This window comes from Piliocolobus tephrosceles, chromosome 2, assembly GCF_002776525.5.
Source record: "Piliocolobus tephrosceles isolate RC106 chromosome 2, ASM277652v3, whole genome shotgun sequence".
In the NCBI taxonomy this organism is placed as follows: domain Eukaryota; kingdom Metazoa; phylum Chordata; class Mammalia; order Primates; family Cercopithecidae; genus Piliocolobus; species Piliocolobus tephrosceles.
Genome location: NC_045435.1, coordinates 13,350,270 through 13,370,983, shown reverse-complemented (window position 1 = coordinate 13,370,983; position 20,714 = coordinate 13,350,270). Strand labels below are relative to the sequence as shown.

Sequence of the window (20,714 nt, the reverse complement as noted above, 5' to 3'; positions counted from 1 at the left end):
ATTATTTTATTTTATTTTATTTTTGAGGTGCAGTCTTGCTCTGTTGCCCAGACTGGGGTGCAGGGGCGTGATCTCAGCTCATTGCAATCTCTGCCTCCTGTGTTCAAGCGATTCTCCAGCCTCAGCCTCCTGAGTAGCTGGGATTACAGGTGTGTGCCACCGTGCCCAGCTAATCTTTGTATTTTTAGTAGAGATGGGGCTTTGCCATGTTGCTCAGGCTGGTCTCGAACTCCTGAACTCAAAGTGATCTGCCCACCTTAGCCTCCCATAGTGCTGGGATTACAGACATGAGCCACCACACCTGGCCTGTTTTATTTTTGAGACAGGGTCTTGCTCTGTTGCCCAGGCTTCAGTACAGTGACACAGTCATGGCTCACTACAGCCTTGACCTGCCAGGCTCAAGGAGTCCTCCTGCCTCGGCCTCTGGAGTGGCTGAGACTACAGGAATGTGCCTCCATGCTTTACTAAGCTACTCATTTTAAATGCTATGTTATCCATCTTCTCTGAATAGTCATTTACTATATTTTGTTTTGGAAGTTATTTTTTGCTTAAATCTTGGTCTTTGATATTTGATAGTTCTACGAGTTATTTAATTCATAATTATGAATTCAAACAAAATAATAAAATTATATTTTATTATTAATAAAATATCTTGCAGCTTCTTAATATCTTATCTAAAATATCTTAATATTTATCTAAATTAAAATTTATCTAAATATCTATCTAAAATATCTTAATATCTTACAGCTTCCTTAGGAAGTAAATTCATATTTTTCATAGTTGATAATGCAGGTACATTTCCAGATGGATACAGCTTCCTGGACCCTGCCTACTACCTCTTCTCCATAAATCTATAATCTGCTGTGGGTCTTTGTGGCATTCCCACTGGCTTCGCCACCAGCCAATTGAGAATGGGATCCTGGAGTGCTGCTTATTGTGATTTACCTTATTCTCGCACTGAGTCAAGTATAGACACAGCTTCTGTTTATTTCCCTTGCTAGGTATGGGATGGTTGAAACATCTAGGGAAGATAAAAGCTCCTAGATAACAAAGGAAATTAATATGGAATTCATTCTACTCATAGTAGAAGTCAGAATCCTCACAATGGCATATAGGCTTACATGAACTGGTCTCTGATGTGTCTCTGACTTCCTATTCTGCTCCTTTCTCACTTGGTTTCATCACAGTAGCTTCCTTGCCGATTCTTGGACCTTCCTGCATTTCTGTACCTAAGGGTCTTTGCACCAGCTGTTCTCTCTTGCCCCGAATATATGCATGACTCACTCCATCCTTCAAGTCCTTGCTCAGATTTTTACCTTCTGAATGAGATCTGCCTTGACCACCCTATGTACAACTGTCTCCACCCCCAGCCTTGATCCCTTGTACCTTGCTCTACTCTATTTTTTTCCCCATAGTACCTAATCACCTTCTACACTTTATTATTTATCATATTATTACTGGCTGTCTTTTGTCACTAAAATGTAAGCTTAACAAGGAAGAATTTCTTTATCTGTTTTTGTTTTATTATGGTGGTGGTTGCTGTAATAAACAAGTACCTAGAACACTGGTGTCTGGTATATAGAAGATGGTCAGTGATTATTTATTTAATAAATTATCAGTTTGGCTTTTGCCATACTAAGTTTGTTGTTTCTCAGCTTGTGACCCATAACTAGACTGCCTCATACTCTCACCTCTGTCTTCTGTCTTTGTTATATGGCCCCTTCGAGTACACCTGATTTTTTTTTTTTTTTTTTTTTTTACAAGTCTAAACCCAAGAGAGCAAAGCCTAGAGAAATGAAAGGACACCCTTTACAGCCATCTGAATTCTGTTTTCAACCCTCCGTGGGATGATCGCTAAAGAGGAATAACTGTACTACATAGGAGATTGACCATACCCTATGGTCTAAATATGGCAGCTGTGTTGAGCTGTGGCTTTTCTTCTGTGTATTCCCAAGGCATTTTTCATTTCCAAATCCACAGGGGTAATGAACTGCCTCACCTCTTATATTGTGCAAAGTTCAACCTAGAACAGAAATGACTACATGGTGGTAAACGGAATCACCAAGTTAATAGGACTAGGACCAGTATAATAGGTTTGCTCCTTTATACCTGTCCCACATATAAGTCCCTACGAATTAGGTGAATTAGGTTCTGGTTCTGAATCTGTAACTGATTCATTGTGTGACCTTTGACCAGATTACTTAATTTATCTGGACTTATGTTTTTTCAGTTTTTAAGTTGAACTAGGTGTTTTTTTGTTTTTTGTTTTTTTCCTGTGGAGTTTAGCTGTATCATGAGAAATATTTTAAACTTTACAATTGTAGTAACCTTCTCTCAAAATGTTAGCACTTCATAATCATGTTATTATATATCAATTTATATTTGGTAAGATGCTACATATTTAAAAACAGTTATGTACTTGCATAAGATAAACAGATTTGTGATAATTTGTTAGCTTTCAGTAAACTAGGAAATTGATTCTTTAGCCACGATAGGTAACTCAGAGATTGTCTCCCCACCTTCCTTTCTATCTTCCTTCTTTCCCTTATTCTCTGTCCTTTGGATTATCTATTGTACAGTTTTACTTTATTTGCTTAGAGAACAAAAGGATGATCCTTTAAAGGTATTTTTCATGAATTTGCTTGTGAATCTATATTTTATTCATCATTGTACTCCCTAGCATCCAACAGATTTTCTTGTGCTTAATAGGTGGTCCTTAAATGTTGATTGAATTAATGAATTTGCATTTATTTTTCCTCAATACTAAATTAACAAAGAAAGTGATTTTTAAATTTCTATTATTTTAAGAAAGGTGACTCTTTTGATGGTGGGACTTGATAATGCTGGTAAAACCGCAACAGCAAAGGGAATCCAAGGAGGTAAGCTGAAAATATTTATGTGCTTTCTGAACTTTATTAAATTATTCTGAATTATTTATTTATGTTAAGTTGCTTTATTCCTTATTAATTTGGTACAGATACTGTGCACTCCGTTACTTTATATTCTTAGTATACTGGTGACTCATATGGCAAATAGGCTCTGGATGAATGGGACCGGACTATTCTCATGTTTCAGATTTGAATACGTGCAGAGATGCAGAGACTCCTTGATGCCTTTGATCTGCTAAGAGGGAATAGTATCTGTATTCTAGACAATAGGAAGGAAAATTCAAAAAGAGGAGCTGCCCTGCTTTTAAGAATATCCATCTTCTACTTACATTTTCCTGGCCAGAAGTTAGTCACGTGCCTGTGCTTATATGAAAGAGAAGTAGAAGTATAGTTAGCCAGCATAGTTCTCTTTGAATCTCTTGCTTTTTTCCAATATGATAAATAATTTTTATAATTAAGTTATAGATAAGGCCTCTATATCATTAAATGGCTTTATATCATACATACTGCATCTCATTGAATATTGAATATATATCATGCATACTACATCTCACTGAGTGTATCTCATTGAATGCTGGCTAGTCGTCTTTTTTTTTTTAATTTTTAATTTATTAGGTTTTTTTTTTGGTAGAGATGGGGTCTCCCTATGTTGCCCAAGCTGGTTTGGAATGCCTAGCCTCAAGCTATTCTTCTGCCTTGGCCTCCAAGAGTGCTGGGATTACAGGCATGAGCCACCACGCCCAGCCCGGCCAGGTAATCTTAATTTAATGCTTTGTGCGACAATATAGCAGTATCTATGCTAGTGACTTTGTTGGGCACCTAGAATGTATCACCAATCAGGCATCTAACGTGAGTCCCTAACCCCGGGGCCATGGACCAGTATCGGTCTGTGGGCTGTTAGGAACCAGCCTACAAAGCAGGAGATAAGTGGCAGGCCAGTGAACAAAGCTTCGTCTGTATTTACAGCCTCTCCCCATCACTCACGTTACTGCCCGAGCGCTGCCCCCTGTCAGATCAGTGGTGGCATTAGATTCTGAGGACCATGAACCCTCTGTGAACTGCACATGCAAGAGATCTAGTTTACGTGCTTCCTATGAGAATCCAGTGCCTAATGATCTGTCACTGCCTCCCATCACCCCCAGCTGGGACTGTCTAGTTGCAGGAAAACAAGCTTAGGGCTCCCACTGATTGTACGTTATGGTGAGTTGTATAATTATTTCAGTATGTATTACAATGTAATAATAATAGAAATAAAGTGCACAATACATGTAATGTGCTTGAATCATCCTGAAACCACCTCCATCCTCCAGTCCATGGAAAAATTGTCTTCCACAAAACTGGTCCCTGGTGCCACTGATCTAAAGGGTAAGAATTGGGAGAAATGCGTAACGTGTATTTGTTTCTGGAAACTGATGATTGCAGTAAGACATTGTGCTTACTAAATAGTGGAAGGGCATTTATTTATTAACAGGTTGCAAAACTCACTGTTGGGGAAAAACGTTTTCTCACCTCAAATGCTACTCTGTAATGTTAAGTAAATTAGAAGTAAATCATCTGTTATTGTCTATGAATTCTTCTAAAGCCTATGACTATGCTGTCTTCTACGTTATATCTTCACAGGACACTCACCATCATTTAAACCAGTGGTCAGCAAACTTTTTCTGTGACGAGCTGAATAGTAAATATTTTAGACCTTACAGTCATCCAGTTTCCTTCTGAACTACAAAACTTTTACACTGTAGTGTGAAAGCAGTCATAGACAATCTGTATACAGGCTGGGCACGGTGGCTCACACCTGTAATAATCCCAGCATTTTGGGAGGCTGAGGCGGGCGGATCACCTGAGGACAGGGGTTCAAGACCAGCCTAGTCAACATGGCGAAACCCCATCTCTACTAAAAATACCAAAATTAGCTTGGTGTGCTGGCACACACCTGTAATCCTAGCTACTCCTGAGGCTGAGGCAGGAGAATTGCTTGAACCTGGGAGATGGAGGTTGAGTGAGCTGGGATCGTGCCACTGCACTCCAGCCTGGGCAATGGAGTGAGACTCCGTCTCAAAGAAAAAAAAAAAGGAAAAAGACAATCTGTATATAAATAAGCATGGCTAACTCCATTGAAAGTTTATTTACGGCACTGAAATTTCAATTTAATATAATTTTCATGTGTTATGAAATGTTTTTCTTTTAATTTATTTTAGTCATTTAAAATGTAAAACACATTCTTAGCTTGTGGACCATACAAAAACAAGTGGAAAACCAGTTTTGACCTGGAGGCTGTGACACTTTCTTCTAACTTTGTTTTATCCATTCCTCTAAAGCCTGACATTCATGGGAGCAGGCATTTTAGAATGTGCTAATCAGATTACCTAATTTGTTATGTATACTGGGCGTACTTAGAACATCCTCTTTCCTTTCTCTTATATATTCCACCTCCATATATTCATAAGTTCCTTTTTCTGAGTCTAGAAAATGCTTAATGTCAAAACTGCCTTCAACTTTGAGCCCCACCCTTCATTCTCTTTTTGTCCTTCATCCCATATTTACTCTTCAGTTTCTTTCTTTGAAGTTTTTTTTAGGACTCTAATTTCATAGAACTACTTGAAACTTCCCAGATTTAAGCCTTCTCTTTCCTTTATATTTTTATGTTGTTTTCACCACTTTTAACTAGAGAGAATATCTACTGATCTTTAAAGATGTATTTTTGTCATATAATCCCCTCTTTTATAAAGTCCTTTTTAATCCCCAGCTGCCCCAACCCTTACTACCTTGATTAGTAGAATTGACCATGTCCGCTTTTGTGGCCTGCTCTTACTGATACCTACTTGGTCACTACTTAATTGCCTTTTGTTTGTGTATCTCTCTACTTCTTCAGGCTGTACATTCTCTAAAGGCATTTTGCTCATTTTGGTGTCCCAATTGTTTAGGCCATGCTCCTAGGTCTTCTTAAAACATCTCTCCCCGTGGCTCCTACTTTTCTACTTATTTCTGATTCTTCTCAGCCTTCTTTTTTTGTTGTTGTTTCCGTGCAAAATTGAGAAAAAGCTGTCTGCTAGTTCCTTTTCAGATGTGTCTACCTTCTCTCTGTGTTGCCATTGGCTAAATCCAAATCCTCAGTTTCTTGTATCTGTAGTGTCACAATAGCTGTTTTTTAAAAATCCATATTCTATTTATTTATTTATTTATTTTTTTTTTTTAATTTTTTGTAGAGATGAGTGTCACTATGTTGCCCAGGATGGTCTTGAACTCCTGGCCTCGAGTGATCTTCCTGCCTTGGCCTCCCAAAGTGTTGGGATAGTAAGCATGAGTCATTGAGCCTGGTCCATATTTTTTTGTTTTTTTAGAGACAGGGTATCATTTTGTCATCCAGGCTGGAGTTCAGTGGCATGATCGTAGCTCATGTAATCTCAAACTCCTGGGCTCAAGCTGTCTCCTGCCTTAGCCTCCAGAGTAGCTAGACTACAGGTGTGCTCCACAATGCCTAGCTAATTTTTTTATTCACAATAGCTTTTTTCCTTTTTTATTTTTAATTTTGTGAGTACATAGTACGTGTGTATATTACAAGGTACATGAGATTTTTGTATAGGCATGCAATGCATAAAATTTCATCATGAAAAATTGGGTATCTATTCCCTGAAGCGTTTATTCTTTGTGTTACTCTTTTAGTTGTTTTTAAATGTTCAATTAAATTATTGACTGTAGTCCCCCTGTTGTGCTTTCAAATACTAGGTTTCATTCTTTCTACTTTTTTTTTTACAGTAACTTCTTAATATAAAAGTAATACCCCTTCCTGGAACTTTACTTGTTTGGATCAAACTTCTCTTCTTCATGGTTGTCAGTAATTGCATTAGTTGGACACAGGTTCAGTTGTTCTCACAGAGACCTAAAATAACAGTAGTTCAACAAGATAGATGTTTATTTCTTTCTCATAACAGCCTAGGCAAAAGTTGTCTAGGACGGGTTTGTCAGCTCCATTGTGTTAGTACTCAGTTCTCTGTTCTATTTGCTTTGCCATCCTCAGTGTTCTCCCTCACCTACATGGTTGAAGGTAGTTCACTGCAAAATGTGCATTTCAGCTACAAAGAAGAGGTAAAGGGTAAGGGGAGGCCATCCTCCTTTCCTTTAGGAGCTGAACCAGAAGCTGCGGCATCATTTTAGTTCACGTCATTGACAAGAAGCAGTGGTGTTCCTGACCTGCTGTTCATATGGGTTCTTTTGAACTAGCGAGACCCCATTATGCATATCTCTTTCCAACTCTGTGTTCAGGTACCTCATATTGTTAGTTTGAAATTGGCCATGGTCGAAGTATTTATACTTTGGAAATTGGCAGATACCATACACGTGTCAGGGTTCTCCTCCTCCAAATGTTTAACAACACATCGCTAGCTAGCCTCCTCTCATGGCCACTCCTAGCTGCCATAGTAGTTGGGGATTATAGTCTTGTAAGCAGTCATGAGCCTATGTAAAAAAAATCTAGGATTCTCTTGACTGTCAAATAGTGTTTCCTAATAGGGAACTATTGTTATTTTTGTTACAAAATTTCTTTGTTTGGATTGGTCCCTAGCATTTTTGGATATTACCTTGTCTTCATTATATTGTAGTTATTTGTGATTTGTGAAGAGAAAAAAACAAAACAAAAAAATTATATATATATATGTTTCATATGTAGTTATTTGTGTGTGTGTGTGTGTGTGTGTGTGTGTGTGTGTGTGTATTTCCTCAATAGACTAAGAGCTCTGTGGGATCAGAAGATGGATTTTATTAATCTTTGTATTTCTAAAACCATGCATAGTACTTAGCTTATAAGAAATGCTCAAAAATTTATTGATTATTTATTTGCATTTTATCTTGGACTTTCTAGAGATGGTGTCTTACCACATGTACTTTACTGAAATTCTCAGAATTGAGGACCATGCATCTTTTTGCTCCTGGTTCTTATATGATTTCTCATCTATAATGGGCCCTAAATACATGTACAAGGATAGATGGATAAATATATGGAAGGGCAAAAGAAAGGATGGATGTACGGGACAGCAGCTTCAGTTATCTCAGTGGTTTGGTGGTGTAGTATTGAGCCCTATATACTTTGTGCTGAATGCTAAGGATACAAAGACATGGTCCCATGTGTTTGGAAGGTATAGGCTATTGTGAAGATCAGCAGAGGACAGAGTATTATGATGGAGGTAAAAGTGACAGTAGAAGTAGGAAGAATCATCGGAAAAGGATTTATGGGGAAAGTTGTACCTGAACATTTAGTCTTAAGTTGTGAAACACAAATGCTGAGTAGGAACCAGAGGAAAGAATAGAAGGTGTTCCACATATCAAAAGAAACAGGCTTTGGGAGTCCTCAAGACCTCTGTTTGAGGCCTGTCTCTGCCTACCATATAACCTTGCAAAAATTCCTTAGTCTAAATTGGTTTACAGGGCATATTGCCATCATTTTATCTGTACTTAAATTGCTCCCTCTGCCTAAAATATAGTTCTCCCTTCTCCGTTACAATTATGTAGCTTTTATGTGTTCACTCACAATGAGTCTTCATTTCAAGATTTCATTTCTTCTCTGAAAGCCTTTCTAGACCATAACTTGCCCCTCCCTTTTTCACCTTCCTTCCCTTGAATTCCTACTCACTATCATCTCTAGGTTTTTTTTTTTTTTTCTTTAAGAACGTACAGATTCTGTGTTATTCCTATTAATATTCCGCTTCTCTATATTACATTGTACTTTGAGGACAGCAGTCGTATCTTATACCTCTTTGCACCCTTGATGCCTAACAAAGTCCTGGGTACCAAGGAGGTGTTTGATACTTGTTCGTTCCCTTAGTCCTACTTCAACATAGTTGATTTGTTTTCACGGATGATTGCCTGGGGTTCCTCTCTATTCATACTGAAAGACAACTGCCTATTTTATCCACACAAACTAGTTCTGGTTAGGCTTAGATCACATTTTTAAATGCCTAGTGTAATCCTGTTTGTGGAAAATCATGCTGTGTACTTGTCTAACTTTTACCTTTTTCTCTTTCTAGATAATGAAAGTATTAGCAAAAGTATGACTTGTAGTGGCTTTTAACTTTCTTCAGGTGCTGTGTAAACTTCACTAAGGCGCTTACCAAGAGATTGGTGTTTTGCAAGTCTGTTTCTCAGTCACACCTAAGTTTAGCGAATGCCTTTCAAATTAATCTTTGTAATAGCACATGTTTTGCTAAATATGGAAATAAGACCCTCTAAACACCAGTGTTGTTCAGTAGAACTTTCTGCAATGATGGAAATGTTCTATATTGGCTCTGTCCGGTAGGATGGACCCCTAGCCACATGTGGCTTTTTTTTTTTTAACTCTAGATATTACCCAGATTGGTCTCAAATTCCTGGCCTCAGGTGATCCTTCCGCCTCAGCCTGCCAAAGTGCTGAGATTTCAGGCCTAAGCCACTGTACCCAGCCACCATATATGGCATTTGAACACTTGAAATGTAACTGATGCAACTGAGAAACTGAATTTTTAATTTTATTTTAGTTTATTTAAATTTAAATTTAAAAAGTCTCGTGTGGCTTGTGGCTATTGTTTTGACCATGCAGCTCTGAACAGTGTTTTCTGTGGGATAATATTTATAGTGGATTCCAGTGATGAAGAAAAAATAGAAGAGAAAAATATGAATTTTGAACTCTTCTCCATAGCCATGAGTCAGCAGAGCATTCATCTTTCATGAGTTCTCTTTTCTATTGCTTTATTTTCATGCCTCTCTGAAAAGAGGCTATTACTGTCACTTCCGGTCAGTCTAGAGACTTTTGCAAGATTAATCTTAATACAGCGCTATTTCAGTCACCTTAATTATGTCATTGGTCTGCCAGATATTTTCAATAGCTCCTTGTTCTCTATCTTCAGAACCCTCTTCTGTTTGCATTCCTAATCTTAAGGATTTGCTGCAGGCACAATGTTCAATTTGTTCTTATTCCTTTACTTTGTCATTTCCCTTCCTCTTCTGCCTGTTTAAATCCTACGCAGCTTTAAGGCCTAAATTCTGTCTCTCCTATGATGTCTTTTAAGATCCTCAGGTATCTGTTAAATCTCGTATTGTCATTATCACTCCTTGGCAGTTCATATACATCCTGTATCTTCTTTATGTTTTCCAAAATATGTTCCTATAGAAAGAATGAAATCTACTTTTTGTTGTAAGCTGCCCTTAAACGTCTCTTTATTGCAAATATAGCTTTAATTCAGCTAATTAAAAAAGAGTGAGTAATCTTGTTTTTATAGCTTCTCTCATTCTTTGATTCTTCTAAACTCTTCTATTCTCTAAGTGTTCGTGGTTTTCTTTATAACTCCACAGATGTTTTAACAGCCCCTAGGGATAGCTATGGTATTGAAAGGTTGACATTTTTGTTGTTTGTAACTTGGATAGTAAATAGCCTTAAAGGCGAGAGAGTTTATTCATTTATTAATTCAACAGATACTTATTAAGTACCTATTATATGCCAGGTGCGGGTTTTATATCAGGAGAAAGAAAGATTTCTATCTGCATGGAGTAAAATTTCTAGTTTGATATTCTGGCCTGTCCCCAGACCAGTATGCTTCCATATAATGTTTATTCTGTCAGTGAATGCTAAATACTTCACTTGGTGCTGAAATTTTAGTTGAAAAATTAATGTTATCAATTAAAGTCTAAAGATTTTCTTTTCTTTTCTTTCCTTTTTTTTGTATTATTTGAAACAGAATACCCTGAAGATGTAGTTCGCACTGTTGGATTTTCAAAAATTAACCTTAGACAAGGAAAGTTTGAAGTCACCATCTTTGACTTGGGAGGTGGAATAAGAATTCGGGGAATCTGGAAGAATTACTATGCTGAATCCTATGGGGTAATATTTGTTGTGGATTCCAGTGATGAAGAGAGAATGGAAGAGACAAAAGAGGCTATGTCAGAAATGCTAAGACATCCTAGGATATCGGGAAAACCTATATTGGTGTAAGTAATGTTAGCATTGTAAATGTAGGGACGGTGGCATTGGCCACTAAAGAAATTTATCTGTTACAAACTACTGAATAAGCTAAAATAGTCATGCTTTAATACACTAAAATGTATGTAATTAACTGGGAGTTGTTAATTTACTGAGGCCTTGTAATGCTGTCTGTATGTAGGGAAAAAGGGCTAAGGCTATATACAATTCTTAAAAGTGGATCTCTTACATATTCAAATGTAAACTCATTGTTTTATGTGATAGTTTACTTTTTATAGAATTTTGCATTTTGAAATATTCCATTAACAAGGTTCTAAAATATCTTTTAATTTTTTCCCTTTTAATAACTTGTGTTTTGCTTTTGTCCTTTTTTTCTTAAAGAGTATTATTGTTTCAGAGTTATGTAAATGGTTTATTTTTCTAATACCACATTGATTTCTCAGTTTTCACTTCTACATTTCCATATTGGACATGTGATTGTTATCAAATTAGACATACACTTACATGATTGCGTCCATTTGGGTGAACATTTTTTAAAAACATAGTGACAAAGGACTCTTGTACTAGCAGCCCCATTTATGCATAGTAAACAGTAGATGGTGCTATAACCGTGAGGCATAGCAAACTGAAAGTAGTTTAAATTGCTCTTTAACTTGGAGTAAACTAAATGTTTGCTCTTGTCTTCTTGTCCCTTTTCCCTTGTTATGGTTCACTATCAAGGATTAAAAAAAAAAATCAACCTATCACGTGGTTAGATGAAAAATTGTAGAGTTTCTCCATGGTCTTCAGTAGTAAATAAACATTTTTAAATGAGGTGATTTGGAAGCTCTGATTGCAAAAGTTAGAACTGTATTATATGATTATTGGTAAAGTTTATACTTTTAAATTTTTATATATTAGAGAAGTTATTTGATTTGTATAAGCAATTCTCATGTTTATTGAATCTAAAGGAAAACTTTTAACAGGGATATGTATGAAGAGAGAACTTTGCTGAACCACATAGGCTAAATTGGTATTTACAAATGTTTAAGCAGGGAATTAGTGATATCTAAAGTAAAAAATATTAATGGTGGTTATTCACAAAACAATATTATGTACTTTTTAAAAACTAGCCATTCAATTTTTTTCATTTACTCTTTTATAGATTTATTCATTAATACATGCATTAATTCAACAAATATTTCTTTGAGCATCCACTGTTTGCCAAGCATAGCTCTGGGGTTGGGGCTGTGTTTGGGAATAAAAATAACAAAAATCCAAGTTAGACCTCAGGAGCTTACATTCTAGGAGGTGAAATATACACTAAATAGAATTAGTAAGTTACATTATATATGAGATCATAAGTGAATTGAAAACAATGAAACAAGTAAAAGAATATCAGAAAGCCTATGGTGGTAGTGATGATAAGGGCATGTTGCTCTTATAATTAGGATAATCCTAATAGGCCTTATTGAGAAGCTGACATTTGAAGTGAGGGAGTCAGTCATGCAGATATCTGTGGAAACGGCTCGAAGTAGGGGTATCCAGTTGTTAAGTGACTACAGTGATTACTGGGTAATCAAATAACAGCAAGGTATTTGCTTTCAATTCTGTCACCTCTCTCAGCTGGTGAATTTCCTGAATAGAAAAGAAAATACACAACTACTGTGATTGCTTCACCATTATAAACTCAGTTAGTGAGAGTTCACAAAGATATAAGAATTAATTATGGACAGTGTAATATGTTTATGAAATATAGAATGGTTTGCCATTTGACCGTATTTTCTCATGGGAGTTTTTAAATCATAGAGTTTTATTACTAAAGGGAAACTGCTTTTTGGAAGGAATGTGGTTCAGAAATATACAAAATGTACACAAAAGTACCATTCTTAATAAATTTCAAAGATATAGGGAAAGGTTTTTTTGTATGTATTTTTATTGATATTTAATAGTTGTACATATGTGGAAAGGAATATTTAAAAACTTGATTGACTTACCATCCAGAGCCAGCCACCGTTAGCATGTTGATTAATTTCCTATGCATATATATTTATGAAACATGTAATGTATACAGTATTCATATAATAAATACAATGTTGGGCCAGGCACGCTGGCTCATGCCTGTAATCCCAGCACTTTGGGAGGCCAAGACGGGCGGATCACGAGGTCAGGAGATGGAGACCATCCTGGCTAACACGGTGAAACTCCATCTCTACTAAAAATACAAAAAGTTAGCTGGGCGTGCATACCTGTAGTCCCAGCTACTCAGGAGGCTGAGGCAGGAGAATTGCTTGAAACCCAGGAGGTGTAGATTGCAGTAAGCCAAGATCACGCCACTGCACTCTAGCCTGGGTGACAGAGCAAGACTCTGTCTCAAAACAAACAAACAAATAAATAAATAAATAAATAAATAAAATTTTGTATTCTGCTCTTTTTTAAAAGTATGTTTTTAACACCTCTCGAATGTCTGCCTAAGCCCCATATTTGAAAGTTCTCCCGTTTACCTTTTTCTCTCTGACTTGCAATTAATTTCTCTTATTGATATTACTGTCTTACTATCTTTTCAATCTCTTCACTACTGCATTTCCCTTTAGTGTTACCTGTCTTCAATTCCTCTCTAATCACCTGTGTTGCTGATAGGAACAGTTCCTTAGCCAGTCCCTAGCTGCCAGTCTTGCCTGTGCCTGCCCTCCAAGCTCTCCTTTACATGGCCAGCAGTTCTTTTCTTTATTTGTTGTTTTTCAAATTACAAAACTGGTACATGCTTGTGATGACCAGTGAAACAATACAAGAATAGGTAAAGAATATGAGACTTTTAAAAATACAAATTTGATAATTTTGCTACTTCTTAGCTTAAAGTCCTTCAAGTTCCTTTCATAGCTCCATGCATATTAGAAATTCTTTTTTTTTTAAACTAATATAACCCCTGCAACTAGAAATAATGTCTAGCATATAATAGGTCTGGCACTGACAGATCTGCTGTATAATAAGTAGGAAAGATGTTCAGCAGAACAGTGCTAAGCTCAGTGCTAGGGAATGGGGCCTGTGGAAGGGTAGCAGGAGGGGATACCTGTATTAGAGTCAGGTGGCAGTTCTCTTTGTTGCACACAGCTTCCTCCTTACTGCCCACAGACATCTGGACCACTCATATGCCAAATACATTTACAGCATCTAATTTCTTCTGCCTGCGCCTTATCTGAGCCTAAACTAGCTGAGGTAACTTACCCACAGTGCCTCTTAGAAGTCATTTTAATGCTTGGATAACTTTGTCCTCCTCCCCCCAATAACAAGCAAGCAGAAAACAACAGACCTCTGAAAAGATTCATTTAATAGAAATAAATCTAAAGATTAAGAATCTTTTCTATAATCACAAATTACAAATTGACATGTTATTTGTGGGAAGTAGAGTGGATGACTACAGTAGCAGGTTATGGCAATCTTTAGTTCTTCTCTACTTGTTCCTACACACAAGCCTGACAGCATTTGTGATGGCAAATCAGGCCTTGGCCAGTGTCTCAGTCTGTTTTCCTGCTGCTGATAAAGTCATGCCCAAGACTGGAAAGAAAAAGAAGTTGAATTGGACTTACAGTTCCACATGACTGAGAAGGCCTCAGAATCATGGCGGGAGGCAAAAGGCAGTTCTTACATGGTAGTGGCAAGAGAAAATGAGGAAGATGCAGAAGCAGAAACCCCTGATAAAACCATCAGATCTCGTGTGGCTTATTCACTACCATGACAACGGTATGGGAGAAACTGCCCCCATGATTGAAATCGTCTCCCACCAGGTCCCTCCCACAACACAGAATTATGGGAGTACAATTCAAGATGAGACTTGGGTGGGGACACAGAGGTAAACCGTATCAGCCAGATTTTACTTGATGTCACAGACTGGAGGTTTTTCTTGAAAAGTCAGAATCAGAATATCACTAGGCTTCTTTGTTTTATTAGCTCAGAAGTTCCTTTTGGCAGTTATATAGCATTTATTAATCAGCATAATACGTTGTTTTTTTTTTTTTTTTTTTTTTTGAGACGGAGTCTCGCTCTGTCGCCCGGGCTGGAGTGCAGTGGCCGGATCTCAGCTCACTGCAAGCTCCGCCTCCCGGGTTTACGCCATTCTCCTGCCTCAGCCTCCAGAGTAGCTGGGACTACAGGCGCCCGCCACCTCGCCCGGCTAGATTTTTGTATTTTTTAGTAGAGACGGGGTTTCACCATGTTAGCCAGGATGGTCTCCATCTCCTGACCTCGTGATCCGCCCGTCTCAGCCTCCCAAAGTGCTGGGATTACAGGCTTGAGCCACCGCGCCCGGCCAATATGTTGTTTAAAATCTTCTGAAATAAGTGGTGAAAAGTTGAAAAATCATTACTTTAGGGAGGAGACAGAGTCTGGAACCTGGATTCAAAGAGCTACTGTGAATTTGGTGATAAGTAACTTCTTTGGGCTTAGTTAAATGCCTCTTCTATAATAAAAGTAGCTGTAAAATATTCTAATTCTTTGTATTCAGCTGTATAGAGTGGCATGAACCAGAACCAATTTCAATAAAAATTAAAAATGATATGCATTCATTTTAAAGAGAGTAAAAATAAATGCCATGCAAACATTATGCTTTGTAATCATATTAACCTACAAAATCTTTTTTCTCTCACATCAACTATTTAGAAATTAACTTTAGCCTGTACTGTAACGTATGAATTGTGTTATCTGCTCTTGCCTGCTCCCCACCCCCAGCTTAACTGTTTAGAGCTTAATTAATCTAGCTGGCCCTTGAGATTTTTTTAAAAAAATACAAACAAAAAACCTTCAAACTAGGTAGTCTTGACACAGAAGGCCTTTCCAAGAGAAAAAGTAAACAGGTTTTGCAACTTTATAAATAGTGCAGAAAACAGCAGTGATTCCAAATTTTAAGCTCAGCATCCAGTATAGACATTTTCCATTAATAGTACAAGGCATGATTTGTTGATTACCTGAGGAATAAACTGAGCTGCGAGGTGTTTTAAACAGCTTAATCTGTTGAAATTTTCAGCAGTCCAGGGTTACACTGATGTCATAAGAAGGCACATGCTCTTTCTATACCCCCTCTTGCTAGTACCTGTGGAGTCTTAAAAGTTGGCCTCAGAGAGATAATAAATTACCACTTCTTTTTATACTTGAATCCCCTAATGCTTTTAACCAGAGTAATCCTGGAAAGGCACGGGCTAAAATTTTCTTTTAGAATAATAACAATTCTAGTTGTGTTAGCATTCTCGAACTACTGCAAGGTGCCACTTTTCTCATTACACACTGCCTGCTTTTCTGTGGAGTTACGTGAACTAACTTAACTTTTGGCCAGTCTCCACAAATTGAATGATTACAACAAAAGCGATACATGTATAGAGTTTCACTTGAGGCAGACAACATAATATCCCTCTGATTTGATCTTACTGGATGTTATGAATATTCCAATAAAAAAGTTTCTTGGCTACTCTGGGCACACTACCTATGGGGTAGCCCTCCTCTTCAAGGAGCAGTAAAAACACATTAGATAGACAGATAGATAGACAGATCGATATTCTTGACCCGGGGTCTTTGCATCATGAGTGGTTTCCCAAGACCCTCTGCAATCATACACACAATCCCAAGTGTATGTGCTTTTTTCTTGTGAGCAGATCCTAAAGAAGTTTACGACTAAAAAGATTAAAAACCCTGTCAGTGAGTTTCCATATTAGGAGAAACAATAGCCAGGCTTTAATTATTACTTTTTCGACTTGAGATTTTGTTTTGTTTGTTTCCAACCTTTATATGCTTATCTGACTCACCTTCCTTCTAGGCAGTATTACAGCATAATGTTAGTTGGCAAATTTCTTTTAGTAATATTCCTTATTGTAAGTACCTAGAAGTTAGATAGGTTATGATTATCCTAATACAGTTATCAGAAATTGAATCAAATGTGCTTTTCTTAGGTTAGACGTTTAAATAATAGAGAATCCGAATCCTGTTTTAGAATGCTGGAGACCTATAAATATGGAATTATGGTCTGCCTATGTCACGTAATCAGTTGATCCTTAGATAGAGTGGTGAGTCCCCTAATTTATTAATTTCACCCTCTGAAACTCCTACTTATTGAATTTATAAGGCCTATTGGCTTAAGATTTCTCCCCTTTCATTGGAGCCTTACCACACTGTCATCTTCATTAATGTTGTTTACTTGTATGTTGACTCATCTCCAGATGTCCTTATTGAATGTTTCCTTTTGTCTCTTAACGACATTCACCTTTATAGCAACTGTAATTTACAGTAAAGCTTCTCAGCTGATTGATTTTGTAGGTAATTTAAGCACTGGGAGCCTGCAGAGGTCCCCATCCCTGCCTCCCCTATCACTTCAATCTAGTTAAAAACAAAATAACACAGAAAAAAGCTCTTTGGCAGTGTTACTAGGCAGCAAGATATTGTCCATACCACCTGCATCAGCATCAGCTTAGACCTTCACAGTTTTTGACAATGAGACCAGATGTACTTTGGGGTTTTTTCCCACACGTGCTCTCCAGATCATTGATTCATAGCAAAAATTGACAACTACTGGTGTAGGAGAAAGTGTGAGTCAGAAAGGCCCTAAATAGGTTATTTAATCTTTCTAAGCTTTTATGTCTGCACTTGTAAATAGGGATTATAATACCTGTCTTGTTACGTGAATTCCAAATAATGCATTTAAAGCCTTTCAAGCCTCTATTACAGTTTTTCACTAGTGTTCTGTAAATGCGACGGTGGATATGAATATTGTTACTGATAATATACTGTGTCCAGGTGTAGATGAATTAGGAGAACCAGTTTCAAAGTATTTCATTTTATGAATTCAAGCTCTATGAAGCTTGTCATTACAGAAAATGGCACAGTTTGGTAGTTATGAATATGAGCTTTAGTGCTTATAGTAATTTTTAGTTTTATTATTGCATGCTTTTAGTGTTGCAATATTTTGCCTTCACCTATTTTAAGAATTTTTTTCCCTTTAAGGTTATTATTTTAAGAAAAAATAACTACTTTTAGTGCCTATTAAGTGTGTATATAAAATACACAAAATGCTACAACTAATTAAGTTATGTTATCTGTTTTGTGTAAGGTGATGCTAATTGGTTTGAAAACAGAACAATGAAAACGATTTCTGATACATTGCTTTGTGATGATGATTTTTGTGCTTAAGTCTTGCTTTAAAAGCAGTATGTTCTACTATAAAATGCTGAAAGAAAATAACTATTTTACAAATTCATCTGGATGTAATTATACTAATGAATATTAAATAGTACTTAATATTCTCAGTTTTCATGATAAACAATTTAGGAACAATTATAAGCATGTATCACTAAGGCTGTAGAAAAATTTTTAGAAGGAACAACAGAGAGACATCTATCACTAGTCAGCTGTGGAGTTTATAATCTTTTAAATTTATCTTTTTTTATAATATTTCTTAAACATTTGAAGCTGAGATACATGAAACATCTTTTTCTCTAGCGATGCTTGATAATTGACACAATAGAAAGCTCTTCAATTCTGTGATATTTTCTAAATTAAAAATTATTTTGTATTGTTTATGAAATACATATTTTACATATACAAATTCAGTCATTTCAAATACCCCAACCTCTCTTGACATATTTTCTTCATCGTACATACCTGGTAAAGCTACCGTCTTGGTCAGACCCAGTCACCTATACATTCTGTGGTAGCACACAAACGCCAAACATTGATAGATTAGTAATACATGACTGTGATGGCTGGTCTCATATTAAAGTTATCATGACTGCCTGATTATCTTCTTATCTTAGAATGTTTGTTGTTCTCTCAAAATGACAGTTTCCCTCCTTGTCCTCTCTGTCTGTTCTCCCTTAACCCCACTGTGCTTTCATTTTTTGCCTGAGTTCTTTAAGGAAGTAGAAACCATCACACAAGAATATTCTCATGTTTCCCACTACCACATTTACTCAACTGTCTGCTTTTATTCCTGAACCCTGCCTTTTTTTCTATAGTATGGAAGAAAGGTTTCTCTTTCTACCCAAGTCCAGGTGCTTCATATTCCACCTCTTTCTGCTTTTGTATAATAGTATCCCTTCCCTTTCTTATGTGAGGAGTTTCTCTCTCTGGATCTTTCCTGTCAGCAGAATGTGCTTTCCTGTTTCTTGCCTGGAAGTATAGTGGAATCCTTTCACTCTACATATCTCTCTAACTATTGATTACTTTTTATAGTACCTTATTCAGACTTCTGGAAAGAATTGCCTGTAGTGGCTGCTGTATTTCTTCATGTCACATTCTTTCCTCAGCAGACTCCATTTGTTCTTCTATTTCTGTAATTCCTTGAAATTGTTCTTCTTGGAGTCAGTAATTGTCTTCATGCTGCCAAATCTATTGTTATTTTACTGCTCTTGTTTTTCCTAAAATTGATTGTTTCTTCACATTTTTCCTTCTTTAAACTCTCCTTTTGCATTGGTTTTCCTCATACCTCATTTGACAGTTTCAGTTGGTTTCTTTTATTAACTCCTCTTCTGCTTTGAGTCTAAATTTTGAAATACTCCAGGCCCTTTTCTGCACTTCCAGTTTTTTACATCCACATATTTTTCATACCACCTTACATACCGTTTATTTACTCAAATGACCCAACTCTGTACTTCTGGTCCTGACATATCTCAGGCGCTCCTACTGATATAGCTAATATCCTAAAAACCTCCACTTGGACCTTTGAATAGTCATTTCAGATTCTCTTGACCGAAATAGTGTCTTTGATTTCCTTGTTGTGGCCAATTCTGAAACCTTCGTCTCTGTCTTTTCCCATCTCAGTAAATGGCATCATCATCTAATCTGTATCCTGTAATTCTACCTTTTAAGTCTATCAGAAGTTAATCTAACTTTTTCTACCACCACTATATAGTTTATAGTAAGAGAATGGTTAAGAGCTGGTTCTGGAGTGAGACTGCCTGGGTTCGTACCCCATTCACTATGTGCAGTTTCTGTGACCTGGAGCAGGTTAATTTTGTTGCACCTCAGTGTTCATGTTGGTAAAATTATAAAAATAGTGTCTACTTCATACTTTATCTACTCTGAAATAATTGGAACAGTGACTAGGACATTGCGAATACTTTATTCCTCTTTAGTATTACTGTTGCTGCTGCCATCATCACCACCTCCTCTACCATCCTAGTCCAAGCGCCCATCATCTCTTCCTACTGTATTAACTTTCTAATTGTTTTCTATACTTATGTGCTTGTCTTCTACTCACCTCCCCCAAATCCATTCTAACCCATTCTTCATACAGTAGATAGAATGATCTTTTTCAATTGTAAATTATGTCATGTTACTATCAGGTCTAGAACAATCTGAGAGCCTTGTGTTGATTACACTTGTGTAAACTTCAGACTTCTTTCCATGGCTTACAAAACCTTAAATCTAGCCCTTACTGACCTTTCTTAACCTCATCTCATATCTCACTGCTCTTTTCTGATTATGCCCCAGCTGGATTGTTATTTTTCTTTGCATAGAGTTAGTCAGACCCACCTCAGAGTCTTTGTACTGTTTGTTTCTTATGCCTGGAATTATAGCCTCCCTGGTACCCATTCAGATCTTCACTTAAATTTCATCTTTCAGAAAGGTCTTCACTAATTACCCAATCTAAAGAAGCACCCCATGATAGTCTCTGTGTCATCTCATTGCCCTTTTAAGTCTCTGCCCAGAACTTAACATTATCTAATGTTTGTATTTGTTACTCTGCTTTCTCCACTAGAATGTGAGTTGCAAAACTCTATCTCTGTGTTGTGTGAATTTAGACTGTATCCCTAACTCATAGTATAGTATAGCATTATCCTAAAGTCATGGCAAAATATTCAAGAATATGGTTGCCTTTAATCTGACTTTATCTGCCAATCTGCAATACATTGCTCTGTATA

At 36.9% G+C, this 20,714-nt stretch overlaps 1 protein-coding gene across 5 annotated transcripts in view; it reads left to right on the top strand.

Annotated features, from left to right (window-relative positions):
• ARL13B (ADP ribosylation factor like GTPase 13B) overlaps window positions 1–20,714 on the top strand; it is a 71,954-nt gene that overhangs the window by 12,611 nt on the left and 38,629 nt on the right. For 2 of the 5 annotated variants that reach the window (XM_023216045.1, XM_023216043.2), the window contains exons 2-3: window positions 2,809–2,879; window positions 10,592–10,841. The exons of 1 other annotated variant lie outside the window; for it this stretch is intronic. In XM_023216045.1, coding sequence (XP_023071813.1) covers window positions 2,809–2,879; window positions 10,592–10,841 — 321 coding nt within the window. Of the gene's footprint in view, window positions 1–2,808; window positions 2,880–3,556; window positions 3,642–10,591; window positions 10,842–20,714 lie in introns of those variants that run through there. 2 more of the 5 variants (XM_023216044.1, XM_023216046.1) reach the window with 2 other exon arrangements.